Source organism: Rhamphochromis sp. 'chilingali' (genome assembly GCF_963969265.1).
Source record: "Rhamphochromis sp. 'chilingali' genome assembly, chromosome: 12".
NCBI classification, from domain to species: Eukaryota; Metazoa; Chordata; class Actinopteri; order Cichliformes; family Cichlidae; genus Rhamphochromis; species Rhamphochromis sp. 'chilingali'.
The window spans coordinates 32,342,931-32,370,868 of record NC_137939.1 but is presented as its reverse complement, the minus strand read 5'-3'; the positions used below and the strand labels follow the sequence as shown (position 1 = coordinate 32,370,868).

Genomic DNA, 27,938 nt, shown 5'->3' with positions numbered 1-27,938 from the left:
CCTGACCTGAGGCATTAGAATGGTGATATCACAATTAATAGTGTGACAATTCTCCTTTGATCATGGCTCAATTCACACCTCAGTTTTGGCTCAGATCTTGAGCTGGATTATTCAATCTACATTCTGTTCATGGTCTGGCATTAAATTATTTTTTCAATTTACCAAAACAGGTGTATTTATAGTTTTATAACAGAACATTGGGAAGAATACAGAAGTCTTTGGTACGAAAGGTGAGGACATCAGCAACCAGACAAAGAGAACCCACCAGAGAGGAGGAGAGGCTGTGTGTATGTGAGGGCACTTGCATTACATATAGCGTTATCTTAGTGGAAACCTATTCTGTTTGATTCATTTTCCATTTAATATCACAGAATAAAAGACTTGGTTTGAGTTTATTTTTCACTTTCCAGTCCAGTGCTCTGTAATTAGGAACTATATGTGAAAGGAATAACAAAAAACAAAAGTCTTTATTGCTGGCAGAACCCCCTCTATTCTGATGTTTGTCCATTTTCTCCATACCTGAACAATTTCCAAATAGACAGTACAATGATCTATTGTCACTGTTTGATTTTTGGTGTAGATTTCAGGATTGTTACACCCATATTTACCATTCGGATGAGGTTTGACATGCCTGACTGAGAACCACCAAGGCCAAACGTTGCCTTGGTTTAAAATTGGGTGTGATATTCACTGTGGCGCAAGGCAGGGACAGAGGGCGTCTCATGCTGGCAGACAGGTGGTGTTTAAAAATACTTTCTTCTTCTGTTACTAGACTGGATTTCTTCAGGGTAATGAATGATGACGAGTACGTTCAAAATCTCAAAGCTAACAGTGGGAGCTGTTACAGATCATCAAAAATAAAAGATTCACAAGTGTAAAAGTTTTTAATTTGACTTCAGCTGTATTTCTGCTCTAAAACAGAAAAAATAAAGTGGCTTCCACATTTGCATTGACACTGGTATGAATCATTGGTAGATTACAGGTAAACCACAATGGGGAATTTCTTAAACTGGTTTTTACTACTTTCAAAACAGTTTTATATGCTTGTAGACTTTTTCACTAGTGGTCTGTGTGTACATTTGCAAACTCAAAGGCAAAAAAAACAACAACAAAAAACTGCAGCTAAAACTCTGTTCCTTTTAAATCCTAACTGGGTTAAGAAAATAAAAGCTTTCTTCTCAATATAAGACATGGAGTTAAGAATCTTTCTATTTTCCTCCATCTCACAAACATGAGGTAATCTGACTCATTTGGGAAACAAATTTTAGGATTACAACTTCTGATTGTACTAATGAGCCCTCCCCCCAAAATCCTACAACAGAATATTTTGAATGCTGTAAAGATGTGCACTTCAAAAAAGGTACAAAAACACAGATGCATACAAAGTGTTCTCATGTGTACAAAAGCTGATCTTACAACAGGCCCTGAAAATAAAGCAGTGGACAGTTTTCTACACTGACACATAAAATAATGAACCCAACCCACTCCCTGCTGCAAGATAATTATGTAGATCCAGCAACCTTACAACAACATACAGTGACAGTTTCAAATTAGATAAACTCCAGCCATCATTTTCCTCTTGCAAAACTTGCACAACTCTGTATTAAAGCTGCCTGGGTGCTAAACAGCATTGCACGACACCACAGGAACCTACGCAGCAGCAGCGGCACTCATAAGCTTCTTATTTTCCCTTCTCTATTTGGTTTATCAGCTTCCCCAAAGCAAAGCAGCAGAATGACAGGAAATGCACATAAATCCCAGTGAAAACTGAAAACTTCACAGTGTAGTACACCACAGTCTCAAAGATTTTGCAGAAACTCACAACGCTTTGAAAATGTTGCCAGTAAATAAACCCCTTTTTTTTTTTTTTTTTTTACAGTACCACTCGGAGAGCTTCTTGATGAGACTCAACACACGCGAGATCCCTACTCCTGACAGTAACAGTTATCACGCCCAAACCCTTCACACATCTGCTGTAGTTTTTGTGTCTAAACAATCAAGTTCAAGGCATTATAGAGAGAATATTCAGTCTGGCGATTAAAAACGTATCTAGGTGGGTTTGTCTTATGTGCCTGATTCACTCTTGTGAGATCCAGATAGTCTGAATGCCAATTAAGTGTTTATTTAAAAGCCATATTGCAAAAATGTTGACACGCTCATGACACACTGTGAAAAAGTTGAATTCTTGAGTGCCACCCTTCTTTCCTCAGCATCATCACCGGGACATAACCTACCATTCACCCACCAATTTTTTTTTTCCTCTAAACAAATCATTTTTAGATGCACTGAACAGTGCCAGCCCTTCAATGTCCTTCAGTTTCTCTAACCTCTTGAAAGAGAGGAGCTTCGCAGAGCCTCACGAAGTCATATCAACAAAAACCATCCTAGGAGCTGCAGCGGTCTGCGTGAGGCTTCTGTTCCTCCTCAGTGTTGTCTTTGATCTCTGGTCTTTACTGAGGAGGAGGAGGAAGCCCATCTCTCTCTGACACTGCTGTTAACCTGTAGCAAACTGATATTAGTGGATTCATGTTTATTTTTACTGTATCGCCTCTTCTGAGTACATTTTGATGGTGTGTTTATTACCTGAGGAGGTGGAAAATGTCTCATGACAAAATGTGAACGAAGAGAATGGCCAGGCCGATGTTGAGCAGGATTACCATGCAGATCATGATGGTGTTTGGGCCCTTAAAAAAGGAAAAGAACTCAATGCAGAATAAGGACAGCGGATCCAGTCAAAACTGGAGATGAGTGAAAAATTAAAGGAAAAACCTAAACCTTAGCTCCAACAGTAAAGGGACCCAGTGGTCCTGTTATGTAGAAGGGTACATTACGGTGTCCTGATGGGAGGAACGGTTTCCAGGAGTAAAATGCCTCCATGGATGTGCAAGTTAACTTAAAATTAATCCAAATTACTTTTCTTTTTGCCATAAGTCAAAAGCTAAGGAAATATGAGACAAAAATAAAACAACAAATTCAGAAAATTCATAAATTCATATCAATTAAAACCTTAGAACTAAGCCTAAGTTAATCACACAATTAAATACAAGGTCCAAAAGAGTGGTTTCGTGGATCAGCTTACCACATGAAAGGGGGACAATGAGTCATCAGAGAAATTAGTTTCTAAGTAGAGCTAAAAAAATAAAATACTCAAAGAAATATTGATAATTGAACCCTTGATAATGCTGATAATAATGATTTGATTATTAAATAAGTCTTACAACTATTTTCTCTAAAGTTGCAAGTGATTCTGCAAAGATTCAAGAAACAAATGGAAACTTACTCAGTTTTGAGGTGTTAAACACCAACATGTAACATAAATGCTACTTAAAATGCAAAATTCTTAGAAATTTTTGAGAAAATGTATCCTGATGTCTACGTTGGGGGGAAAAAGAAAGTAGAGCCCCTGCCTCTTCTTCTACTGTTATCACTTGGAAAAATCTTAAGCGACATATACAACATCAAATATAATGTCAGTTATTCATTATGATGATGCTACATGAACTTAAACTGTACAACACTGAGTGTACTGACTACAAATCAAAACTTAGATATGCAAATTTACATTTGATTTCCTTAAAAAAAAAAGTTGTCAGAAGATTCAAAAAACACTATAAAAATAGAATTTTATGGGAATTATTTCATGGTTCAGGCTTTACAGGATTAAGACTACATATTTATCCTGGAATAATATTGTGCGAGCTCAACCCGATGCCGTGGTGAAAATTGCATACTCTACCAAATCAGAGCTCCACTTTCAGTAATGCAGTCACCCCTTTTTGTACAATGGGACTCCATGAACATATGTGATGACATTTAAACCTGAGATAATTAGCTTCTGACACAAAATTGATAATGATACTTGGGATACTCATGAAGATTTTGACAGACTTTAGTTTCTTTCCCACAAAAAAGGAAAATGCTAACTAAATTCAGGGTCAAATGACAAACAGTGTTTGAGATCGCCCAGATAAAGGTCGTGGGTCAGCTTGTCTACTGGCTCTCCCCTACAGACATTAAATCTGAACCTAATGAAGCCCTGTGGGAGATTTTGAATTTACGTCATACATAGCACTCCCCACCACCATCAACACACCAAATGAGGCAAAATCCTCTGGATGAATGGTGTTTATAGTGTTCCAGCAGGCTGGAGAATCACAAAGACTCAGAGTGCTCTGAAACCTTTCTAATTGCATGTGATGGCCATAAACCTTATTAAGACACTTTGTTTGTTTTTCTTTAACCTTCCTAATCTGTGGCTGTTCATGTTGGGTTTTATCTTTTCAATGCAAAGAATTAATAAAGGATTATCAAAATTATTATTTATAGGAGATGGTTGTACCCAAAACATATCTTGTGAGCAAGTTCAAAATAAGACTGCAGGAGGAGCAAGACAAAAAAAAAAAAAAAAAAAAAGAGACAAAAAAAAAAAAAAGGGGTTTAACATCTAGAACAGCCTAGTTAAAGGGTAAGAAAATTGTCCTACCAGCACCTTTAAAGATCAGAAATTAACACCCCTTATCCCTTTTGTGAGATTTACGGGTGCAGATGGGAGCAATCTGCTAGCTTTGGTTAGCTCTAGGCTAGCCATTTCTTCCTGTTTCCTGTCTTTATGCTAAGCTATAATCAGCCTCCCACATTCCAGCTTCATATTGGCAGGTACATTGTGTACACTGTCTTCTACTTCCCGAATACAAACCAATTTAAGCATATTTCAATAAAAGTTGCTTCAATCCTAGCTTATAACAAATATTTACAATGTAAAAGTGAGCATTTCTTTGTCATGCATGCTATTTCTAAGTGTATTTTTATTTATTTATTTATTCCCATCTAGCCAGCAGGGAAACTAAAAGAAAATTGTTTGGACATAACAGATAATTATCGTCCACTGAGATTAGTAAATGTCATCTTATTTGGTGGAGGTTAGTACTGGCTGATACAGATGTTTGGCTGATATATTTATAGCCATAATTATAACTTAATGCTGATGCTTAGGGTACATGCTTAGCTAAAACTTTAAAACCAATGTAACATTAATACCTGAAATTGGCAGGCAATATAAAGCAAATGCACATTTAAAATAGAGAAAAAGGAGACATAGCATTCATTTACAACTATTTCCCCCTCCAACAAACCAGAACAGTAGTCTGGCTTTGCCCTTATACGGTAAATAACGTGACTGGATATGGTGTACACTTTTATTTGACTATGATGGTGTCAAGCTGTGCTCTTTAGTTAGAAACTAGGACTTATGGTCATTAATGTCAGCAGTAATGCTAGTGTATATTTTTAAGGCTGTACTGAGCTAAATGCTTATACGAGCATTGGTAAGAATTACTCTCTGGGGACACTGAATGTGTGTGGAAAATTTAACAGTAATCCATCTGATAGCTGTTGACCAAAGTCTTGGACTGACAGACTGACACCACCATACATGTTGTGACAATATTGATGTAGCAAAAAATAATGAAGAGTGAGTCACTGTGTATATTTACTGTCTTACCTCCATGTCCAAAGACTCTGGGGTCACCTCGTTGCTGAGGCTCGACAGGATGGGCTTGGGTCTGACTTCGGCTTTGGGTTCCACCTTTGCTGCCGGTCTGGCAACTACAGATTTTGCTTCCACTGGCTTTGGTGCCATTTTAGGTTCAAGACTCGGAGCAGGTTTTGGAGCTGGAGCTGGGCTGGGTTGCCGTTTTGGTAGCGGTTTTGTTTCTGCTTTACTGGGAGGCCTGCTCGGTTCCCTGGACTCCACTTTGTTCTCAAATACAGGCGTCACTCTTTCTTTTGTTGGTGGTGCTCTTTCGCTTTTTACCTCGGAGGCTTTAGACTCAGGAGTTACAGATTTGTAAGACGCTTTGGAAGGCGTTTTGGAGGGAGCTTTGGAGATGGGACGTGGTGCTTCTTCTTCTTCTTCTTCTTCTTCTGGTGAGATGAGGCTATTCCTTACAGGGGCAGCAGGGGCTGTAGTGGCATCTGATGCTTTTGCCTCAGAGTCAAACTTCTGCAGTGGCTTGATCTCCATGTCAGAACCCTGCTCGTTCTTGTTGCTCTGGCGGCTCGGGGTACGAGATGGGCCACGACTGCTGGTGGCCCCTCCTCCTCCTTCAGATACAGTTGAAGCAGGAGCAGGGGGAGTAGTGGGACGACTGCCTTGCTTGCCGTTGAGTTTACTACTTCCACCACTTTTACTGGTTTTGTCTTCATTCCAGCTACCTGGACTGAGGAGTTTGGGCTCTTCCTTGCTCATGATGCCTGGGCTTGGAGAAGGCGTGCGACCTGGGGATGAGCTAGGCATGAGGCTGTCCAGTTCATTCATAACCGGGCTTTCAGGTGGTGTAGGCAGTGGCTCCTCCTCAGCTAGCAGGGGTTCATGCATGATGGTCTCTGTGTTCTCACTGCCTTCCAAGGCCAACTGTAACGCTCTCTTCTTCAGATACTCAGGACCTGAAAGCCAGTTCAAATACTTTTTAATCACTGGTTTCTACCATCAGTCATAAGTCAGAGGAATTATTATTTTTTCCATAATTTAAAATGTATAATAGATACAGAATGTGGGCTTTCAAACTCCTCCTACACAATCACAAACTGACTAATGAAACTTGGCACACAGGTACGTCTTAGACCTGTGTAGGTTCTTATCTAAAAAACATATGACGCCATCATGTTGCCTACAACCATCTACCAACATTTATGCACCTACAATGCCTCATTAAAATAATATTATTTGAATGACAATAACATGTAATTTATAGCCACAAACTTGAATTATGAATTATATATGATGTCATGTTGCCAAGGAACCACCTAACAATGGACCGAAATTAGAGATACTGTAGCATGGGTATGTACTAATCACGATAATTAGAATTAATGTTCCATAAAAAGGCCATGGTATTTTTAACACTAAGTAATAATGCCTCAATCCATTAGGGATTTACAAACATCATAAATGATTTATCATGTGAGTGTCATGACTTAAAGTTCAAAATAATCCTCTTTTGTTTTTAGTGGTTTCAGTCATTCACCATGTGAAAGTAGCTGTTTTAGTGCCTCTCACTTTACCCAGCTTTATTCTGATTGGCTGCCATTCACAAACAGAATAATTGAGCAGCAGATGGGTGTGGCTACTGTGCTCACAGAGAGGTCACACTTCATGGCGCATAGCGCAGTATTGGGTTAAGTACAAAAGGAGTCTATAACCGAGTGCTCACATCAGTGAGGCCTGAACCTTTAGCTTACAGTGAGAATTATTATTATTATTATTATTATTATTATTATTATTATTATTTATTGAGTTATTTTTGCAGGTAAATATATTTTTTAGAAATATTCATTTATATTAATATCTTTCTGCTGTTTCATAATTATCATGGAGCACAGCTCACTGTTAGATAAATTCCTGTTGGCTCGAAAATAGCTAAAGGAGCTCAATTTAAAAACGGACATTTTTCCATTAAAAAAAGATTCCCTTGATAAAAATGTTAGCTCAAGTATTGCAGGGCTGAGAGGTCACAGATTGTCTTTATAAGTATCATCCCCTTAAACCTCCTGAGAGCACAGGAAGCAGCTACAGAGGATATTAGAGATGCATTCAGCTGCTGCATCCCCTTCCTAATAAGCTTTCGCTGGAGTACACATTTTTCCATTAAACACAAATAAATTCTCTGTTTGCTCACATTTCAGAAAAAAATCCAAAGGAGAAAATTTGTCCCAAAATGAAATATACTAAAAACAATTAATATTTTTGATATTGTCAGACAATCCATACCTACAATGCACTGATATGCTTTCTCTTCATATTTGGTTTGAATTGAACAGCTGAACACTGTAGTTTTGAGCAAATGTTACTAAAACAGAAGAAATTACCATTTGTTGGGAAACATTTTTTGTTGTGGATGAATACACATGCTGATGATGATTACCAGCTGTAGGACACGTACAGCTGTAGGACAGCTGTACATATGATACTTTTCTTATGCTAAAAATAAGAAAAGTACAGAATATCAAAAGTCTGATCCTTAAATTTATGAAGTGTTTTGAAGCAGATGTTTCTCAGCCAGCGCCAGTCTCAACCAGACTTTTAGTGAAAGACTAGTCATTTAGAAAGTGAGAGACAATTCATTTAGAAAGCTGGACGACTTTCTGTTTGCATCTGACTTCTTTAAGCTCTCTGCTGAGTGAGAGCGCAGGAGTGAAATGCAGGAGGCTCCCAAATAGCCCCTTTGCTTTTGTGTCAATGTGTGTGTCGACAGACTCGCAATGAAACTGATACGATCCCTTCGACCCAATAAGATGGTCCTTTTTTTAGACAGTCAAACGCGACTATCCCTGTGATGGGCCTCAGCAGAAGGATATACTATCACAGGCTGTGAGGACAGAGACAAAGTAGAGAAGTAGCTCTGCTGTTGGGATTTTACATTTGCTGTTTCCTTCATACAGTATCATACATAAGTAGGTAAAATTTTTTTTTTCTGAATTAGCTTTTTTTAGTGTGCATTCCCGTGATATCTAGTGAAACTCAGAGCTTGCATACAGCTGCAAAGTCCGTGAGTGACATTATGATGCCTTAAAAGGTGGCCCTTTTAGATGCTTTTTAAATTAATTTTGCTGATTTTTTTCTAAAATGTGGTGTGGAGATGTCGACTAACCTGGCTGGTAGAAGGAAGGGGAGAGCTCTTTGGCCACCAGTCTGGCAATGCTGGACTCTCTGTTGGAGGCCTGGGCAGCCTGCTCAGCTGCATCTGCCTTGGCCTTGGCATGGGCTGTCCTGCAGTGGAAAGATGCAACACAAGTCACTCAGCCTTCTTTCATCTTCTCATTTCATTAATGGTCTGAATCCTAATCTCCCCCCCCCCCCCCCCCCCTATATGCCGGCAATGAACATGCTGTTTTCAGAAAGCATCTGTTGTTCACTTCAGTGTGTTTTATAAATGACACAATCAGTACCACACTTGGCTTAGCTGTCGGGAGGAAGAGTGGGATATGAGTGTGTTTTCACCATCAAGAAAGCAAAGTCAGAGTGTCTCCCAAATAGAATAATGCTATTAATTTAAATGTGAAACTACAAAACCTGGTTTTGTCCCCACAGGAGGCAACAAAGTCCACCTGTTAGCAGCTGTGAATTGGTGAATTGGAATATATAAATCAGAATGTATAAAACCATTCCTTTAATAGCAGGGCAGTTTCACAAATGTCGGTTTATACTGGTCTATAACTTTAAACCAGGCTTAATTTTACTAACAAAAAATAATTAAAGCCAAAGAAGGGGGAAAAAAAAAAGAAAAAAAAAAAAGAAGATTCCCTCAGGTAAGCCTAGCACTGATATTACCATTTCATCAGCGACACCTCCATTGACAAATAACAGGGAAAGACAAAAACCAAAATAAACAAACCGGTTATATTTGAGGAAAAATACCAAAATCAATTTATTTTGAAGGCTACGCTATAACTTGCTGATCTCGTCTCATCATTAAATCATCAATCAGTTCATTTTGGAGTCACTGTTAGACAGAAACCACCTTTAGAAAGCCAAAAATTATATTTTAATTGTCCATCGTTTACGCTCCAAAACAAAAAGGGAAATCCCTTCTATTTATCCTCTGTGTCACCTTTTTAAGTAGCTTTAAGCTTTTCTTGTGTGAGGAAACACAGCTGAGGGGTTGGATACGCTCACTCAATTGAGCATTTGCTTGTCACTTTCTTGTTTAACCTCTTTACAGCCACCAGTGATCAGCACATGCATCAACCAGGATGCAGCCTGTTTCAGTTCTACATACTTTTTCTGCTTTCTGTTCATTTACGTCATACTATAATGGTTTAATGGTTCATGAGACATTGACCTCGACCTTCCTACACAAACACTCTCAGAGATAAGGGCCTTAAACAGAGTGACCAAAAATATCGCAGTACAAGGCTTGTTTATAGTATTCAATCATGGTCAAATGGATGCTGGGGTGGGCAGTCGCTGGTCATATGGCTCATTAGTATTATTAACTTTGGAGGAAAGGGGTTGTCCTGTTCTACCGTTTGCCTGGGACAGAAATAAATTACACTTTTGCCACCATGAGTGAGACAATGAGTTATTGCTGGCAAGCTACTGAGGCCTCCATCATCACACAAATGTCTGTGTGGGTGACAGGCAGAAAGCACTGCAGCCTGACAGGCGTACATTTGTATATTTATAGTTGTTTTGCTGCACACTGGAAAAATGTACTTATCATGCAACACTTTGCAATGCAGAGTTCATGAACTTTCACTCTGGATTTCCCCTTAAAAAAAAAAAAAAAAAAGAATCGCTGAAGAACAGGTAGCAACCAAGAAAACAAGGCTAATTCCAGCTGCTAAACCTGAAATGCAGTCTAGTTATACCACGAAAATAGGGCAGCACAATTTATTATTTTAATACTATTATGCTTCTCTACTCGGGTAAAGACTGTAGCCATACTGAAGTTTTGTAGAATAAAAGCTGTTTAACTGGTTCAGTGGTTACCATCTCAGTTTAGCTTGTTAGCATGCTAATGGTAGCTCTTTAGCAGTGTCAGCAGTGCGCGATTGCTCACGCGCACAGCTTAGAGGGAACATAGCGGTGTGTCAGGCATTTTGACTTTGCACATGTTTTATGATAACTACATTTAACCTAATTTCTACTGTACGATTCAGCTCAGTGTGACTTTACTCTCTGTGTGTTGGGTTTCTATTGTGGAAAGAAACTGGATTGTTTTTTTGTAGCCTTAAGTGCCTAAACCAATTATTTGGAATATTTGGTCAGGGAAAATTATCAGTAGGAAGCCACTTGGGGAATGTTACATGGAAAATGAGCCCCAACACATTGCAACAGCAACCAAACAGTTCCAAAAATCATATCATCTCAGTGAAAAAGTACACATATAATTAATTTAATCTGATACACCTCCTGCCTCTGTAAACATACAGTCAAATTTCAGCTAAGCGGATCAGGGAACTTTTAATTAAACAATTAAAAACACCTGCTGATATACTTCCTCAAAACCATAAAGTAAAACATCTGGCAATCACAAAAGGATCAGTTAATAGTTAAGAAAAAAAATCTAATCATGTTTTCATCATTAGTGATGAAAGAGGATGATATTAGATGATGAATTGCTGCTATATCCAAAAACTCGAGAGGTAAATGAGTTAAAAGCTGCTGCTGTTTGTCCCCAGTAACTGCAGGTACTGAGTGTGATTACTCTGTAAATACTCAACATGTTGTAACTTTACACCAAGATGAAAATAGCTCCTCTTAGGTGGGGAAGATGCTTCCACCAGGAACAATTAGAGGCTCCTGAGGTCCCCTGATTGATATAAATGAGCTCCACCTGTCCACACAGACTCAGCACCTACTCAGGAAGCTGTTTTTCCTCAAAGTTATTCTAACAGCTGATCTTTAACAACATGTTTCCATAGCAATCTCAACAATATCTAAACTTAGCACAAAAAGTAAGGAAACTTTGTTTTGGTCGATTACTTCTTTGTTGTAATAATGCTTCTTGGCAATAAATCTTGTACCACTGGAAAGCCTGTTTATTTCCCCTTAGATGATGCCACATTTGCGAGGAAAATGCTTTTGTGTGTTGAAAAGCAGAGTAAAGTATGTGGGTTGTGCCCATGAAAATCTTGGAAAAAAAAAATCCCCTCTGCCAATGCCAAACAGCTTATTCTGCTATCAGCTCTTGTTTGGTATCATTTATTTGACCAGATGATCAAAGTCTATGCGATCGTTGTTATGTTGGAGGATAGAATTTGGTCCAAGACTGTGGAGATATGTGATTACCCCTGGCTGCAGAGACTCATCTTGATCTCTCTATGCATTGAGATGCCTCTAATGATGACAAGCCAGATTGTCAGCACCAGGGTACCAGAGGCTCAAAACAAGAGTCAATAGCAGAATAAGCTGTTTGGCTTATTCTGAGAAGATTTATAAAGTTTTTTTTAAAGGCACAACCCACATACTTAACTCTGCTGCTCAACCCATGAATGGATTTCCACTGGTATCAATTTTATTGCCAAGAAGCAATTTTGCAGCAAAGAAATAACTGACCAACCAAAAATGTCCTTACTACTTAGTTGTTGTGCTAAGTTTATTTAAAGTGCTAATGAACACAATATGCATACATGTTTATTATAAAAATATACTCTGAAAAGCCTCAACCATCTTCTCCCTTACCTAACAATATACTATTACAATTTAGTTCCTGACTGCCTGCAGACAGAGTGGTGTGTGAGGTAGCAGACAAGATGGCAGCCTTTCAGTGTGGACGGGTAAACTGCCAGTTGGAAGAGAAAGATGTCGACAGATGGCTTCTTCCTGGAAACTGACTCTACCTTCCACCTCACAGTGGCTCAGTGTCTTCAGGAGTAGGAATAGAGTTTCAACTGTTTGTTAACTGCGGAGGCTGCAGAGGGGGGCTTCATTCAGATAACACTGAATGTTTGGTCTGAATGTGGACCACATCTGCAGTTTTCCATTGGCCATAGTTGACTTTGACTGATGGATTAACTCAGGGGGAGTCCGGCTGCTTGATTTCACCTCTGATACACCTAAATGGTCCAGATGTCTGATGTCTTGGACATCTGGCTCAAACAACAATGACTGTAACCCACATCAGGTCCAGCTCATATTATTACTATGATAGCTTGATGTGAGCTTGGGTAGATTAGTGGCTAACAGCTATTTTCTTTAGTATGCCTGGAAGCACCAGGGTAATTCTAAGCTGAAGCAATCAGCAGATTTGACACACCGGGCTCAGTTCAGCTTCCTGCCTCTCTCTTGTTCTCCTTCCTGTTGGGAACTCCACAGTTTTCCCATTTAGTTTAGCTTATTGCCAACAAAACATGGCATCGCACAATAGTCACAGAACCACGTTTACACCACTGATATTACATTTGTACTACTTTTAACATAATAAATGGTTGAATTCAGCATGAAATACTGTGTTCTTTCCATTTCAGTTGTAGCATAGGAGACGGACATTACAGCCAGGAAGCTAATTATGAAAGAAAAGGGTAATCTGAAAGTGACTGCATGTATCCTTTATATACAGTCTATGCTTAAATACAGTGGTTAAGTATGAAAACTCACTGTGCACTTTATTAGAAAACACCTATGAGACCTGCATTTTTTTATAAAGTGCTATGCATGTAGCAGAGCTACTGGTAAGTACTAAAATGGCTAAAGGCAGCAGACGGATATAAACTGACCCCTGTAGCAGCCTCACATCCATTCACAGCTCACTGAGCGTGTCCATCACTGACCACACAACTCTCAGTACCATAAATATGGTGAAATCTTTAGCACAAGCACAAGGTGAAAAGTAGGGACTTAGGCCTGCATGGTTAAATCAAATTCAATCCTGTAAATTACGAGTCATATAATCAAAATGAATAGATTTGTGCAAATCACTGACTAAAATAATAATAACAAAAAATAAATAAATAAATAAATAAACCAGAACCTGGCATGAAGGATTAAAGCAGCCAAGCACTGAGCAGTGTTTTCCTGCTGGAACACTATATTTGTTTGGGGCTTTTGGTGTAATTATATATCTTCCAGTCTGGTTACAGTTGCTAAAAAATGTATATCATAGCTCCTCATAATGTCAGTCAATGGATGTTCTGATTGATAAATCCCACCTGTGACCTCAGCAAACACTTAAATGAATAGTTTAAGGCTAACCAATGTGTTATGCCATGACATTAGTCAGTGAGAATACTTTAGCCTTCTTTCTGGCTCAAATTGAGCCCAAATTTTCAAAATTAACCTTGTTTTCACCAAGCACAAAAACGATCAAGTCAGCCCATAACGCTAAGATTAGTGAGGTCACAGATCAAAAGTTTTCTTGGGCTGTTATTCTATAGGTTTATATACAAGTCTTTTTGAAACCAGAGGAGCTGCACTCTACTGTTTGTTAGAAAACAAACCCCCACAAGTGTAAGAGAATTCTGCACTGAGTTCACTTCTCAGACACAGACAGCTTTTATATACAGTCAGCGAAGGAAGCATTCAGAGGCTTCAGCTGCAGAAACAAAAGTACAGTAAAGGTCACTTTACACAAATGCACTGCAAAAATAACTGTGTGTACTTTGAATAAAAAAAAAAAAAAAAGCATGTGCTAGTGTTAGTACATTAATATACTTTATTTTCTGTGCGTCATAACTCCCCACAGCTATGAGATCACAGATTAATGTACAACTTAAATTTGGCCTAATATATAAGTATAGATACAGTTCTTTAAATAAGTCCTGGTACTCTGCTGTTTTGTAATGTCTGTTTTTTGTCCCGCCACCATCGTCTTGGAGTCTACTGATGGCGAGAGAGATGTGCCACTGGATCTTTGTGGAGGGTCCTTTCCAACTCTGCAGCAACTATGTGTGCATACACGAGGGAGTATGCAAGAGTGATTAGCTGTTAATAAAAAAGATGACAACATTTTTAAATATAATTGAATCTGTTGGCCAAAATATTCGCACATTAAGTGCTAATGGAAACCTCGTTACTGCAACATTACTCAGAGGTCACGTCGCAAGAAATAGTAGAGAGCTCATCTATTTTTCTAATTACTGACCAGTTTCTTTTTCTATCAAATTAAATAAGTCACTTGATAAAAAAGATAGTCCTCAAAGAGTCCTGAGCCGTAGTCTGAACTTTGTTTACAACTTTTATGACCAGTTGATCGCTCACCAGCACAAAATGCTAGTATCAGCAGTACAGTATGTAATCCAAGCCCCACAACTAAAGCTAGGTGTGGTACATATATACACTAACCCTTTATACCCAAGCACTTGCTTATGAGGTGTGCCATATTTATATCCATGGAGGCATTTGACACCACTGCTGACGCAAGATGGATCGAGATCTGTGATCTCGAACTGTTGGCGGCTCTTAGCGGAGCTAAGGCTTGCAGGAGGTGACAGAAAGAGAGAAAAACAGCAAGCAGATTACTGTTTTTGAGCACAGCTGTGTGGTGTATGGGTAAGTATTTGATTTCTGTCTGCAGGGAAAAAGAAGAAGAATCGCTGTCTGGGTGTTTGTGACCAGATAGGAAAGACGGGGTCTGACAGCAGCAAGGGGGGAGGGGGACAATCAGCTGTTGCATTCCCCCGCGATTGTGATACAGCAAGAGTATGCCTGTCCATATTTAGTCAGGGCTCCTCCGTGACTACAAGGCCCCTATGTGTGCGTCATTTACACCCTGTCCTGCCACACAGGTCCTCCTCCAGACGCCCAGCAGCCAGTCCACAAAGCAGAACAATGTCCACAGACTGTCTGAGTGTCAGCAAACACTTTGACTAACTGGGCTTGAAGAGGCCTGGTCTGGGATCGCATGCAGTGTCCTGGTTGTATGTGTATTTTTAAATCCAAGACATCACTGCCAAAGGATCATAGTGTGAGGAAACCACTGCCAGGAACAGATGTGTCATGTCTCCTCTGCTTATATAATATTGGATTTCAGTTTAATATCCAGGACTACATGAAGGCTGTTTTGTTAGGACCAATGCAACAATATAAAAATACTCCAGTGCAAGAAAAACAGATTTTAGAGGGTGCAAAGGACATTAAATTGTCAAAAAGAGAATAAGAAAGATGTAATATTATTCCAGTAGCTGTCTACGTAGGATAAAAAGATAAATTCGAGGTGCTGTGACATAGTTAAACTCCTAAAAATAAAGAGCATTCCATGCACTTTTGCAAGGAACTCCTCAGTCACTTACACCTGCTCCCTATCAGCCACGGCTCCAGCAGATAATGTGCACTGATACCAATCAGAATTTTAGACTACTGCAAAAACAATGAATCCACTTTTTCAGTTCAATTCAGTTTTATTCATGTAGCACCAAATCACAACAACAGATGCCTCAAGGCACTTTATATTGTAAGGTAAAGCCTCTAAAATAATACATAGAAATCCCCAACAATCATACGACCCCCTATGAGCGAGTGCTTTGGCGACAGTGGGAAGGAAAAACTCTGGCAGAACCAGGCTCAGGGAGGGGTGGCTATCTGCTGCAACGAGTTAGGGGTGAAGAGGAGGAGGGTAGGACAAAGACATGCTGTGGAAGAGAGATTAATAATAACTGATGATTAAATGCAGAGGAGGTGTATAAACACACACTGAGTTAGACAAAAAAGTGGAAGTCTGGAAGTCCCCAGCAGCCTAGCGTTATTGCAGCATAAATAAGGGATGATTCCGGGTCACCTGATCCCACCCCAACTATATGCTTTAGCAAAAAGGTTTTAAGCCTAATCTTAAAAGTAGAGATGGTGTCCGTCTCCTGAATCCAAACTGGAAGCCGGTTCCACAGAAGAAGGGCATTTGTTAACAATACTTTACATCTCCTCTGCCATTTGATTTAAATGTTTGGACACTGAGTGTATAAAGCACTGATATGTCAGTGGCATGTACACTGTTTTCTGCTACATCTTGCAATGCATTTTGTCTCACTTTGCAGGTACCAGACTGGCTGTTGATAATGATGTGATGATGAATCCTCACGCAGTGGGTATTCACCATAAAGACACTGAATAGATGCCTGTTTTGCATCACTGAAAAAGGATTGCCATTTATACTGTGCTTATTTGGTCTTACCAGACACTCAAAGTGGTTCAGACTGCACTCGTCAAGGAATTTGAAGTGCTGTGATATGGTTAAAGGAAAATCTCATGCTTGAGCTAGTTGCTGGTAACAAGCTCATTCAACAGAAACTTTTAAATATAAATGATTTATCAGCCCAAGCACATTAGCAAAAAGACTCCACGGTCACTTAGACCTGCTCAGAGTCAGCACTGGCCTCTGCTTTTAATGTGTGCCAGTAAAGAGGATTACAGCCAGAGCTATCTACTGCCCAACCCGTACCCATTTCATTTATTTATCTATCTTTTGGATTGTGCTTCCTACGCATGCAGCAAAAGAATTCCATCTGAAACTTGAATTGACAGAAGGGAAACATATTTTTGTCGGTTGGAGTCTACTGCTTAGTTTGACCCAGTCTCACCTGGCCTGGACATGAAAAGGACTGACAGTTCTCAGTTCTGCGGATGGTGTTCGATGGAAAATAATGCTGCCCTTATTCTCTGTGGGTCCCACTAACTCTGCAGAAAACTCGCTATACAAGAACTTGCACCAAACAGGGCTATTCAAAGTACATTTTAAAAAGCGTAATTTCTCTTGAGACCTTTTAAGTGTTTGTTTTTACCACCTGGAATGGCCATGGCTTATGCTTGCTACAAAAAAGCTCTCCATCAATGACATCTACGACCTAATTACAGTGCAATTCCACTTTATTAGATAATCTAATGTTTGGTGGAAATGGGAAGTAATCCTAAAGAAGACACTGTGTGCACAAGGGACTGCATGAAAGAGTGATTAGATGACAGCATCTTTAAATATAATTGAATCTGTTGGCTAAAATACACACACATTAAGTGCTAATGGAAACTTCATTATTGCAACATTGCTCGGAGGTCACATAACAAGAAATAGTACAGAGAGCTCATCTGTTTTTCTAATTACTGACCCGTTATTTTATTCCAAATTAAACAAGACAGCCCTCAAAGAGTCCCGAGCTCCAGTCCGAACTTTGTTTACAACCAGTTTACAAAACTGTTTTTATGGACGGTTAAAGAGCCAAAAATACTCACAATCCTAAAGAGTTAATATGTAAATAGTAGAAGTCAATTTTAAACGTAAACAGTAACTCAAACTGCCAAGTAAATGTAATGAAAACCAAAGTTTGCCTGTAAAATGCGGTGCAGCTGAAATTTCAGCACTGACCTTCCAGCACTTTTTTAGGCTCTTCCTGATGACAGTCGTGTTAAATGTGAAATCTGCTTTTCTCTGTTCAGACTTGCCTCAGGTGATCCTAAAGCACTGACACAATGAGTAACTCTCATATACTGCTTATCTTTGCAGTACAATATTTAGATTTCAATCTGCAGGGACGGGGGTCTGCAGTCCATCAGTGCAAGTCTCACTGCTGTAAACACTCAGCCTATTTCAGGTCTTGAAGACGGCAAAAACACCACCGCCTTGTATGGTCAGACAATCTGAAGGTAGACATGTTTGTGCACACATGAATCACATAATAAAAAAGGATTTCCTGCATTAATTTTAAATCAGATTGTGCTGCAATGTGTGAGAGAAAGGTTTAAATAAATCTGTGAGACAAATCGGGGTAGCGATTAATCACAATAATGACTTAAACATAATCACACTCATGCATTCTGTGCTCATCCAAAAGGTTTTTCACCTAGTTAAAGGAATAGTTTGACACTATGGGAAATGCTACTCTTAGGGCGATTGTGGCTCAAGAGTTGAGAGTTCGTCTTGTAATCGGAAGGTTGCCAGTTCGAGCGTTGTGTCCTTGGGCAAGACACTTCACCCGTTGCTTACTGGTGGTGGTCAGAGGGCCCGGTGGCGCCAGTGTCCGACAGCCTCGCCTCTGTCAGTGCGCCCCAGGGTGGCTGTGGCTACAATGTAGCTTGCCATCACCAGTGTGTGAATGTGTGTGTGAATGGGTGGATGACTGGATGTGTAAAGCACTTTAGGGTCCTTAGGGACGAGTAAAGCGCTATATAAATACAGGCCATTTACCATTTATACTCTCTACTGAATTTTGTGACTTTTGGAGTGTTTTTAATTAATTTATCTGACAGATAATATGGCTCGCTGTGGGGATGTTAGCAAAAACAGACCTTCCAAAAAAATTTGTGGCAGGCATCTTTGTCTGTGCATTGCAGCTGCACTGTTTACGGATGCAGCTTGGTAACCAAGCTCGGTACTGTTGGCTTAACTTAGTACTCCCACCTTCTCATCTAAATACAATCAGCAGCCAAAAAACTAAGGTTCAGGCTTCAAAAGGTAAAGTGTAGAAACCACTGAGTGCCAGTGTCCATCTTTTATATGCAGTCATACAATTAAGTACATTTTCCCTTCTAATAGGATTCAGCAAAGGCCATTTCTGGCATCACAGGGGGTTATAATAGGGTCAGACTATGTTTGTGTGGGGCAGGTTACAAATGCTCAGAGGAATTTAGCATGTGAAGCACATTTCCTGTGTGAATATATTCCTTGCTAAATAAATACATTGTACATAAAAGGAAGTTGTTTCTTACTCTCATGTGGCCTCTTTTTTTATTTCACTAAACTGTTCTTAACTGTTATTTCAGTTTCTTTTTTGATCTAGAAATCCTTTGGGTTTTAGCAGGGATGCATCTATCAACTGAAACATCTCTGAGCTGCAGGTTTCTTGTGAGACTAAAAAACAAAGAAAAACAAACTTTCTGATCTTTGACATAGCTGAATTTGCTTTTTACTTGTTCTACTTTTTCACCGAAGCCTTCCCAAATTGGCATAGTTTGTTACTTGTAGTTTTCCACCTTGGAAAAGACATCATGTTTTCCTACAGGACTCCCAGGATGACAGTCCCTGGTGGTTTCCCCACAGTCTCTCCATTAAAAATATTCAAATTTAGAAGACTAGATGCAAAATGTGGAACATGATCATTGTAGAACAGGCGAACAAAGGATAAAAATGCCGTGTAGTCTTGCATAAAATGATACTTCTGGCTACAAATACTCCAGAAGATCACCTGTTTTACTTCCAGGCTTTGGGTGTAATAAGCTCAGGAATTTGAACCACTGATCAAATGATTATTGGAAACCTCAAACTATTAAAATCAAAAATTCTGAATGACCCGACCTCTTACAATGACACACAAATATAAGATTACAGCATGTACGTCCACACATGCTTTAGCGTTTTCACACCAGGAGGAGCATGGCTGTAAGGACCCTGGGATCCCAGCGGGGAGTCATTTCTGAGAAGTCGTGTTCAAGGCCAACAGTGGTGAGCTGGAAACTGATACTGTGGAGCTGCTTGCTACATTCCAACTATTGTAAGATACATCAACATTTTGACAAATGCAGGGAGTAAAAGTGTCAGATTGTGAATCATCTAAGATTTTCGCTAAAAGGCCAGCATCGCCATTACTCAAATACCCTGCACGACTCCATGATAAGTACTCTTCTGTTCACAACTCAAATATCATGTTAATTATTCAGCTTTAGAGATTTTGGATTTTGTTTCTCTTTCATGGGGATGATGAGACTTATGGGTTCCCCTGTTTCTAGGCTCTGTGTTAAACTATAAGCAAACTCATTTAGAAAAATCCAGAGATCTTCTGCTCCTCAGGTATTCAACTAAATCCTCTGTCGACTACGATCTGGGCTTGCAGCAGGAAGCACATATAGAGATTTCAGATATGTATTCTCCTCCTAACGTTGAAATCTATCAGAAAGCTATCAGATATTCAGCCACTCCTGTAACTGAGTGCAGTGGAGCTCTAAAGGTCACTCCAGTCTCACTGTTTGAATATGTTGTACACAGTGCCAATTCAGGCAGATAAACTGAGAAACACACACTGAGAGGGAGAAAAGTTATGCCTGTGAACTTTCCAGTTTCACCACAAAAAACTAAACAGGTAACCAGAAGAACCCACATGAATTTTTAACAATGGGTTGTCCAGTTTGTGCTATAATACATTGATTAAAGGTATTTCTGTTATAGGTTTATTTGGACTTGCAGCCAAAGCCATGGATGATTACAATGACAGATAAAGGCTCTAAATAAATGTTAGTAGTATGTGAACTTCATTTGCCTTCACACAAACTGACCTTTAGCAAATCCTAGCACGACTTTAAGCCTTTTAACCATTTAATTTACATATAAGTCACAGGGCTAAGCACCTGTTATAAAAGCAGTGCTGCTGAAAGGTTCTGAAGGCATTTCCTGGATCATAAAAGACTCTTTCAGCCATCTGAATAAATAAATATCTCATCGGCTCTACTGCAAAGGTTGCCAAACAATTCAAAACTATCCTTATTCACATTACGGAAAATCATAGTAGCTAAGACAATTACAGCACATAGTGTGTTTGTGTTTATGTGGATTGCAGTTTGGGGGGTGCCTACATACTTGTCTTTACTCCCTTTTGTAGGATTTTTAAAATAATTGATTTTATTTTTGTTTTATTTATAGATATTTCTGTCTGAACCAGTGCAGTGAAAAGAAGATTGACATTTCCATCTGCTGTGATTTATATTTGGTGATGTCGGCTCTTTAGAGGTGGGAATCACCATACATCCCACGATACGATATTATCACAATACTTAACGCACGATACGATATTATTGCGATTTAAAAAAAAAAGGTTTTTTTGCAATATTCAGATTCTGTACATAAAGGTAAACTTTGATATTAGATAAAATGAATATTGATAAAGTCTCGCACTCAGTCTTTCTCTCATTTCAGTCAGTTTTATTGTTGACAAACTGAACGGTTTGTATTACAGTCTAGTCCAACTTAACTGAATGCAACCATCTGGTACAATTATAGCTATTCTGAACTATGCAATATGAAAACTATGCAGCCCATTCAGCAACTGAAGAATTTGAAAGTAAATTAAAACAAAATATAAATTTACATTAAATAAAAAAGTTTTAAACTTAATTAAAATAAAACATGTCTTAAATTAAAATAAGTAAACTGTCATGTTTATTGCTGCCAAAAAAAAGTTAAACACATTTGGACAGTGAAGGAATGTCAGGATTCTTGCTCAGAAAAAGGATCAACATGCTCTGAGCACAAAAACCTTTTTAGTAACAAAATATCGATTTCTGCTGTCCCTGTATCGATACATTATTAGCAAACAAAATATCACGATACTACACAGTATCGATTTTTTCCCCCACCCCTACGGCTCTCATCGCTCTTCCATGTGTATATCGGTAATGGACAAGTTAGTGAGAGCAGCAGAAGGACCCAAGGACAGAACAGAGTGGGCTTCAATCAAAAACAGATCAGATATTAAGTCAAAAACAACATTAAAAGAAGAGAAGGAGTGCAGGTGTAGTGCAAAGCAACATGCTTATGTGCAGCTACTGTAAGGAGACTGAAGCACCCACATGGGATTTTCCAATTGGAAGGCACCGATATCTGCTGATCTGCTGGGTTTGTGCCGAGTTTGACAAAAAATACACTTGTGCAAATACTTCAAAAGTAGCCAAATTCTACAAATACAACAGAGCCAGCGACCCTCAGTGGTATTTAATACCACTGTTAAAGATCGCTGGAGATTTATCCAGCGATCCATTTTCTTGACAGCTTAGCCTCACTGCAGGGGGCTGAAGCTGATCTTAGCTGCAACTGGACAACAGGCTGGATATACCATAGAAAAATTACAAGTCCTTTGTAAGGGAGACATCCACTAACACTCACATTCACACTTGAGGCTAATTTAGAATCACCAGTTAACCTAAGAAGCATGTCGAAATCATAGTTTTGCTCTGAGGATAGAAAAAAATACCCATAATAGACCAAATATGATTTAAAAAAAAGGCATGAGAAGAATGATCTCTCTGGTTTCTTACCTGGAAGCAGCAATCTCTGCCTTCTGCTTGCCGATGGCTGCAGCCCTCTGAGCACCCTCCACTGCCCGCTCCACCTTCTGCTTGATCTTGGTTCCCTTCAGCTGGATCACCCTCTTCTTCATGGCTTTCACCAGCATGTTGTTCATGTACTTGCCTTCTTCCTTCCCTCCCTCAGCGAATGTGGTGCATCCGTAGCCGTGTCTTTGGTTATTGAGCCACTCACCCTCATACTTCAGCCCGCTGGACCTCTCGCTTATTCCATATCCTGAGCGCTTGTCATTCTTCCACTCGCCCATGTAGACCTCTGTGGTGGTGGCGTCAATGTCAGCCTCCACTGGGGGGAAATCCTCAGCTCCAGCCAGACTTTCATCCCCAATGCTGACTGTGGAGTTGGTGTCGCTGGCGTTGGAGCTGAGAGCTGAATCCGGCCTCAGGAAGCTGATCTTGCTCTTCTGGCTGGACAGCGATGTGCTTGAGTCGGACTTCTTCAGCTTACCCAGTAGGGAGCTCCTGCGAAATAGGCCCTTCTTCTTGTTTTTAACAGCCCCAGGGTCCACCTGGAGTGTGAGGGCAAAGCCTCCTCGAGACGGTCCTAGCTGGGTAGGAGTGGCGACGGGTGTCTCCTCACCTGAGGCATTGGTGGTGGTGATGATTGGGACGTCTTGCTGCAGGACGGTGCCATTGCTGTGCTCGCTGCGAAGGGAGGTCAAGGAGGTACGAAGAGGGGAGCGGACAACTGCTGCCATGCCGTAGGGGACGCTCTGTCGAACACCATAGCCGTGCCGCATCCCACCAGTGAACTGACCCTGAAATGTACCTGGAAACCATTAAAAAAATAAGTTGTAAATATTTTGTTACTACACCGCAGATCCTGAGCACAAGGTATTTAACCCTAGAAACGTGTTTCCACCTTGATCAGGATGAAATCAACACCAAATCATCTACACTGGGAAAGACTGCACTGCACTTTTTATGGACATAGAAGACAGACCCCACTAACACTGGAAATCATAATGACATTTACAATCAGGTCAAAGACTCCCTGATCTTTTGTTCAAGAATGCTTTTTGATCTTAGAAAGAAGTTTTCATAGAACTTTAAGATTTTGAGATGCAGATTTTATTGACTTCCCCATCCTCGTACACTTTTATTTCTGATCAAGCAATTGCAAAACCACTGGAACTGCAAGAAGGTGATTTGAACAGCTTACTATCATTAAGAACTTTGTCATAGACTCTGGGCAGAAAGCACAGGATTCTTTTGCTTTTATTTTGAAATGATTGCTGTTAAACATTCCAGTCACACGTGACGGTGAGACAATCCAGTTAATCAAGACACAGTCGAGAAATTACCAAGAGGGAGAAGCCCTGTGACAGCCTGCCTGATGGACAGACAGGAAGCGCAGCAGCATGTGCCGCCTGTTCTTTCTTTTTGTTTATTCTCTCCTGTAGTTTGTGATTCATCCTGTTTACTGTTTGTTGTCTCTCCTTTTCTGTCTTCTCTGTCCACTCACTCACCAGTCAGTTACAGTAGCTCCCTAATTCTGAGTGTGTATGAGGTCTCTTCCTGTTAAAATGGAGCACTTCCTCCCAGTGCTTGCACACAGCGTGATCATGTTGATCTTTCATTATAAAGCACCTCAAGATAGCTTGTGTGCTATGTAAATAGCACCTGCGAAAAAAGTATGATTTTTATTTGTTGTGCCGTCTGTATTTTGTGCTAATGAAGGAGGAATGCACTGTGTTAAACCTACATTGTATCTTATACCCTATCCTGATGCTCACTATCTGAGAAATGTTACCTAACATCACAGCTATACAGACTTCAACACCTTTGATAAGTCTGTTAAGAATATGCGGTATAAACACATTATATTGATTAGCAGAAGGATAATGGCTCAGAAATAATTTAAGAGGCTGCAACTATCTCTAATTTGCTCATTACATTAATGCAAAAGCATGTGATGCTTTCATAGCTCCTGCAATAAATGTATTGACTCAAAGTCAGCTCTTAAGTTTTTGCTCCTTTCTGTGTCTTAGCAGAAGTTACTGTTCAGCAGTGGAAACACACCAGCTCACAGTATGCAAATGGCATCACCCACTACAGCAGGGATTCAGTGCATTACCATAAATTAAATTGAAGATTGTGAAAATAGTAAATCTTAGTACCTTAGTTTCATTAACATGTTAATAATGCCATTCTTAACATATTAGCCTGTTAGCCTATTTGAGTCCAGGCTCACAGAGCTGCTATCGCTCCTGGAGACTGTTGTTTAAACGTTCATTTCTGCCAAAATGTCATGGATATCTTTAGAGTGACACATCTCATTCAGTACTACCCTCGCTGACAAGTCATCTTAGTGTCTGTTCTCATGCTAAAATTGATGTGTGTGGATTACAGTGACAGCGAGGCCTCAGCCTGCAAGGCCAAGAGGGCACCAAATATGTGGGCTATTATTAAATCCTGACATCTGGTGCTCTCACACCCACCCGCCTCCAACCACATCTTCCAACGCACCGCACCTCAAAGCTGATGAGTCAGAGGTTAAGGAGGGAAACCACTGCTGTTGTACAAACACAATTAATTTTATTCGTCTAACTCATTTCATTAAGTAAGTGAGCTGACGGGCTAAGTAGAACCAAGAGAAGCGCCCAGAGAAAGTGTACAAAAAAATGCACACACAAAGTTTGATAATAATGTTTCCTTCCTGATACACTGTTAACACTGTGGCCGCATTCATAAATAATATACAAATGACATAATATACAACGTATAACAGTTGAGAGGACTAGTACTGCTGCACAACTACTCACTTTACTACACGTTTTGTATGCTTAGTACTTTTACTTGTGTAAGACGTAGACTTGAGGGCATTTCTTTTTGTGTTTTTATTAATTTTGAGTACTTATTTTGCCACTGTGACGTGTAGTGTAACAAACTGGAAACATCCATGTAGGGGTTTTTAGCTCCAACAAACTCTGAGCACCTCTTGACTGACAGCAGCAGGGTGGTGTTTTCTTCTTGTTACAGAGGCATCATTAAAGACCACCGAGTTCATCAGGCCGGTCTGTTTTGCACTCACGGATTTGTCTCCAACAATCTTGGCAGGAGTTTGCTTGTGATGTTGCAAGATTTACAAGCAGAACAATAGTAATAAAGTACTGCACTTCAGGACTTCACATTTATTTTATAGCTATAGATAGCAGTTAAAACCATGAAGGTCATGATGTGTTCAATTCAGCTTTTAAAAGCACATCAAGAAGTTGAATCACCTAAACCTTTTCAGTTGTCAAGTGCATCAGTAATCTCAGCAATACTGACTGAAAATCCTCAAACTAGCAACTTTTCCTCATTGAGAGGAATGTTGTGAAGAGGTTCAGCCACACGATGACCTCTGACCCTACTGTGGTCTGCTGCTGCAGTTTTAATATATACAGTATATTTCTTAGCTGCCCTTAGCCATCCTGATTAATATTAAAATAATCTGAATACTCATAACTCTGCAGAGACCTACAGCAGCAGCATTATTTTTATTTAGTAGTAACTATGTACATTTAAATCTGTATTTTACTGAGTACAGTAACAAAAATACTCAAGTCCTTCATTTATCTATTATTAGTTTTACTTAAAGATTCAGAAACCCGATTATCCTGCTGAGACATGAATCTGCAGTTTGACCACAAGCATCTGTTCATCTCAGTGCCATGTACTCAAGTGATGTACTCAAACATAGATAAGTGGATGTGCTTGAGCATGTGTACTTACTTGCTGTAGTACAGTAAATGGTAATTTATTTGATTATTTCTATATTTAAGGAGTAATACGTTTATCAGCACTAGCTTTAGAGGCACATTAGCATTTTCAATGACTATAAGTAACTCTTTTCTGTGGTAACTAAGTACATATACTCAAGTATTTCACAATGGTTTTCAGGTACTCTTTCTATATGTAAAGCGTTCTCCATTTAAAATATCTGAATCGGCAGTTTTAATGTGCACGTCTTTCTTTAAACAATAACAAAGTGCATATATGTGAATATTTCACCTTTTCACAGTTATAAGGTGCCCCCCCCCCTTTTTTTTTGCTGTATATTTGTTATCCTTCTGTATAGATTTTTGTAGAGGTAATAATTTCGCTTTCCATTGCACTGTTTATGTGGCAACTTTAGTGTTTTCTTACATTTATTTACGAATTAAAGTATCGAGTCTATCATACAAGTCTTGCAAAGAAGTAGCCTTTACAGACTAATGATAATTATTAGATACACATGGCATACAAAATATGTGATATTCAATTAAAACAACGAATACTTCACATATCAAACTTCTAACAGCACATTATCGAAAAATATAAAAACATCAAAGTTTTTTTTCCCCCCCACTTGTTGGTCGTTGTGGGCATATTTAATGCGACTCTCACCTCCATCCGCATACGTCTCTGTGCCATATCCATCCTGGAGCCCGTTATTCCATGTCCCCTCATACTTTGCTCCGCTGCCAACACTGATCCGGACGCCATATCTCCCTTTGAATCCATGAGTCCATTCCCCTTTGTAAATCCAGTGTCCTTTGGTTTCTACTCCCAGACCGTGACGCTTCCCCTGCGACCAGTATCCCTCGTAGGTGTTCCCGCTGGGCCAGGTGTAGACTCCCACCACCTCGAAGCCGTAGTTCCAGGAGCCCGAGAACTCGCCCTGTCCTTTGGGTCCGGTGCAGATGCCATGGCCGTGGGCTTTGCCCCCCTCCCAGCCTCCGCAGTAAGCTCCACCGTCATCAAACTCAAAGCGACCTCCACTCATTCCTCACCGCAGAAAAACGCACAGAAAGTAAAGCTGATTTTTTTTTCTGTTACCTGTCTAAAGATAAGAGCTCCGTTAGTCTGACTTCACCTTCACCTGACATTAAAACTGGCAGGAGATACCCTCAGTGCTGAACTTGGTTTCTTCTTTGGGTTTGGGGGTTTCTGAGCGTGTCCATGAAGCTCCGGGGCGCACTTCACACTTTATTCTGTTTTTCCTCCCTTCTTTTCTCCGGATTACTCCACTGTCTTATTGGATTCGTCGATTAAGCTAATTAACTACCCACTCCACAGATTCCCTCCAGGATAAATTATACCTCGTTGCAAATTTGGATCCTATTACCGGTTACTGAATCGGAATTGTTTCTGTATTTCTGTCTTGAAAAGCCAGGGATCTTACATGGCTTTACCAGGTGGCCACAGAGAAAAGCCCCTTTCCCCCTGTCCCTGCCACCCAGCTATCTCCCGACAGTCGCTGCTGTTGGAAATATTTTAGCAGACCTAACAAGGCGACCAATCCACACACACACCCTTCCAAAAATACAACCCAATCCTTACTCTGCTGCCTGCAAGGAGCCATGCCAGAGAGTCTTGCCACTTCGGGACAGGACTCTGCTCTCTATAGGTTTTACTGCTGCACACACGGTGCGCCCAGTTAATGCAGTTGGAGCGCAATTATTCTCTAATAGGCTGTTAA

The 27,938-nt window shown here is 39.9% G+C and overlaps 1 protein-coding gene across 2 annotated transcripts; it reads right to left on the bottom strand.

Moving 5' to 3' along the window:
• Positions 1–865: 865 nt before the first annotated feature.
• On the bottom strand, positions 866–27,938 carry jph2 (junctophilin 2). 2 transcript variants are annotated; one of them, XM_080898426.1, is made up of 6 exons: positions 26,864–27,938; positions 22,445–23,261; positions 8,649–8,767; positions 5,501–6,444; positions 2,584–2,684; positions 866–2,509 (listed from the first exon to the last, which is right to left on the bottom strand). In XM_080898426.1, the coding sequence occupies exons 1-5, from the start codon at positions 27,240–27,242 to the stop codon at positions 2,604–2,606; spliced, it is 2,340 nt and encodes a 779-aa protein (XP_080754552.1). In that variant the 5' UTR covers positions 27,243–27,938; the 3' UTR covers positions 866–2,509; positions 2,584–2,603. The 2 variants fall into 2 exon arrangements, with proteins under 2 accessions (XP_080754552.1, XP_080754553.1); XM_080898427.1 differs by having other exon boundaries at positions 866–2,499.

What these genes read in the sequence shown, in the direction of transcription:
- jph2 (XM_080898426.1), bottom strand. Translation starts at nt 27,242, where the DNA reads ATGAGTGGAGGTCGCTTTGAGTTTGATGACGGTGGAGCTTACTGCGGA. An exon ending in AGAGACGTATGCGGATGGAG is followed by an intron (nt 23,262 to 26,863) that starts GTGAGAGTCGCA and finishes AATGGTTTCCAG; the next exon opens with GTACATTTCAGGGTCAGTTC. An exon ending in GCAGAGATTGCTGCTTCCAG is followed by an intron (nt 8,768 to 22,444) that starts GTAAGAAACCAG and finishes TTTCCACTGCAG; the next exon opens with GACAGCCCATGCCAAGGCCA.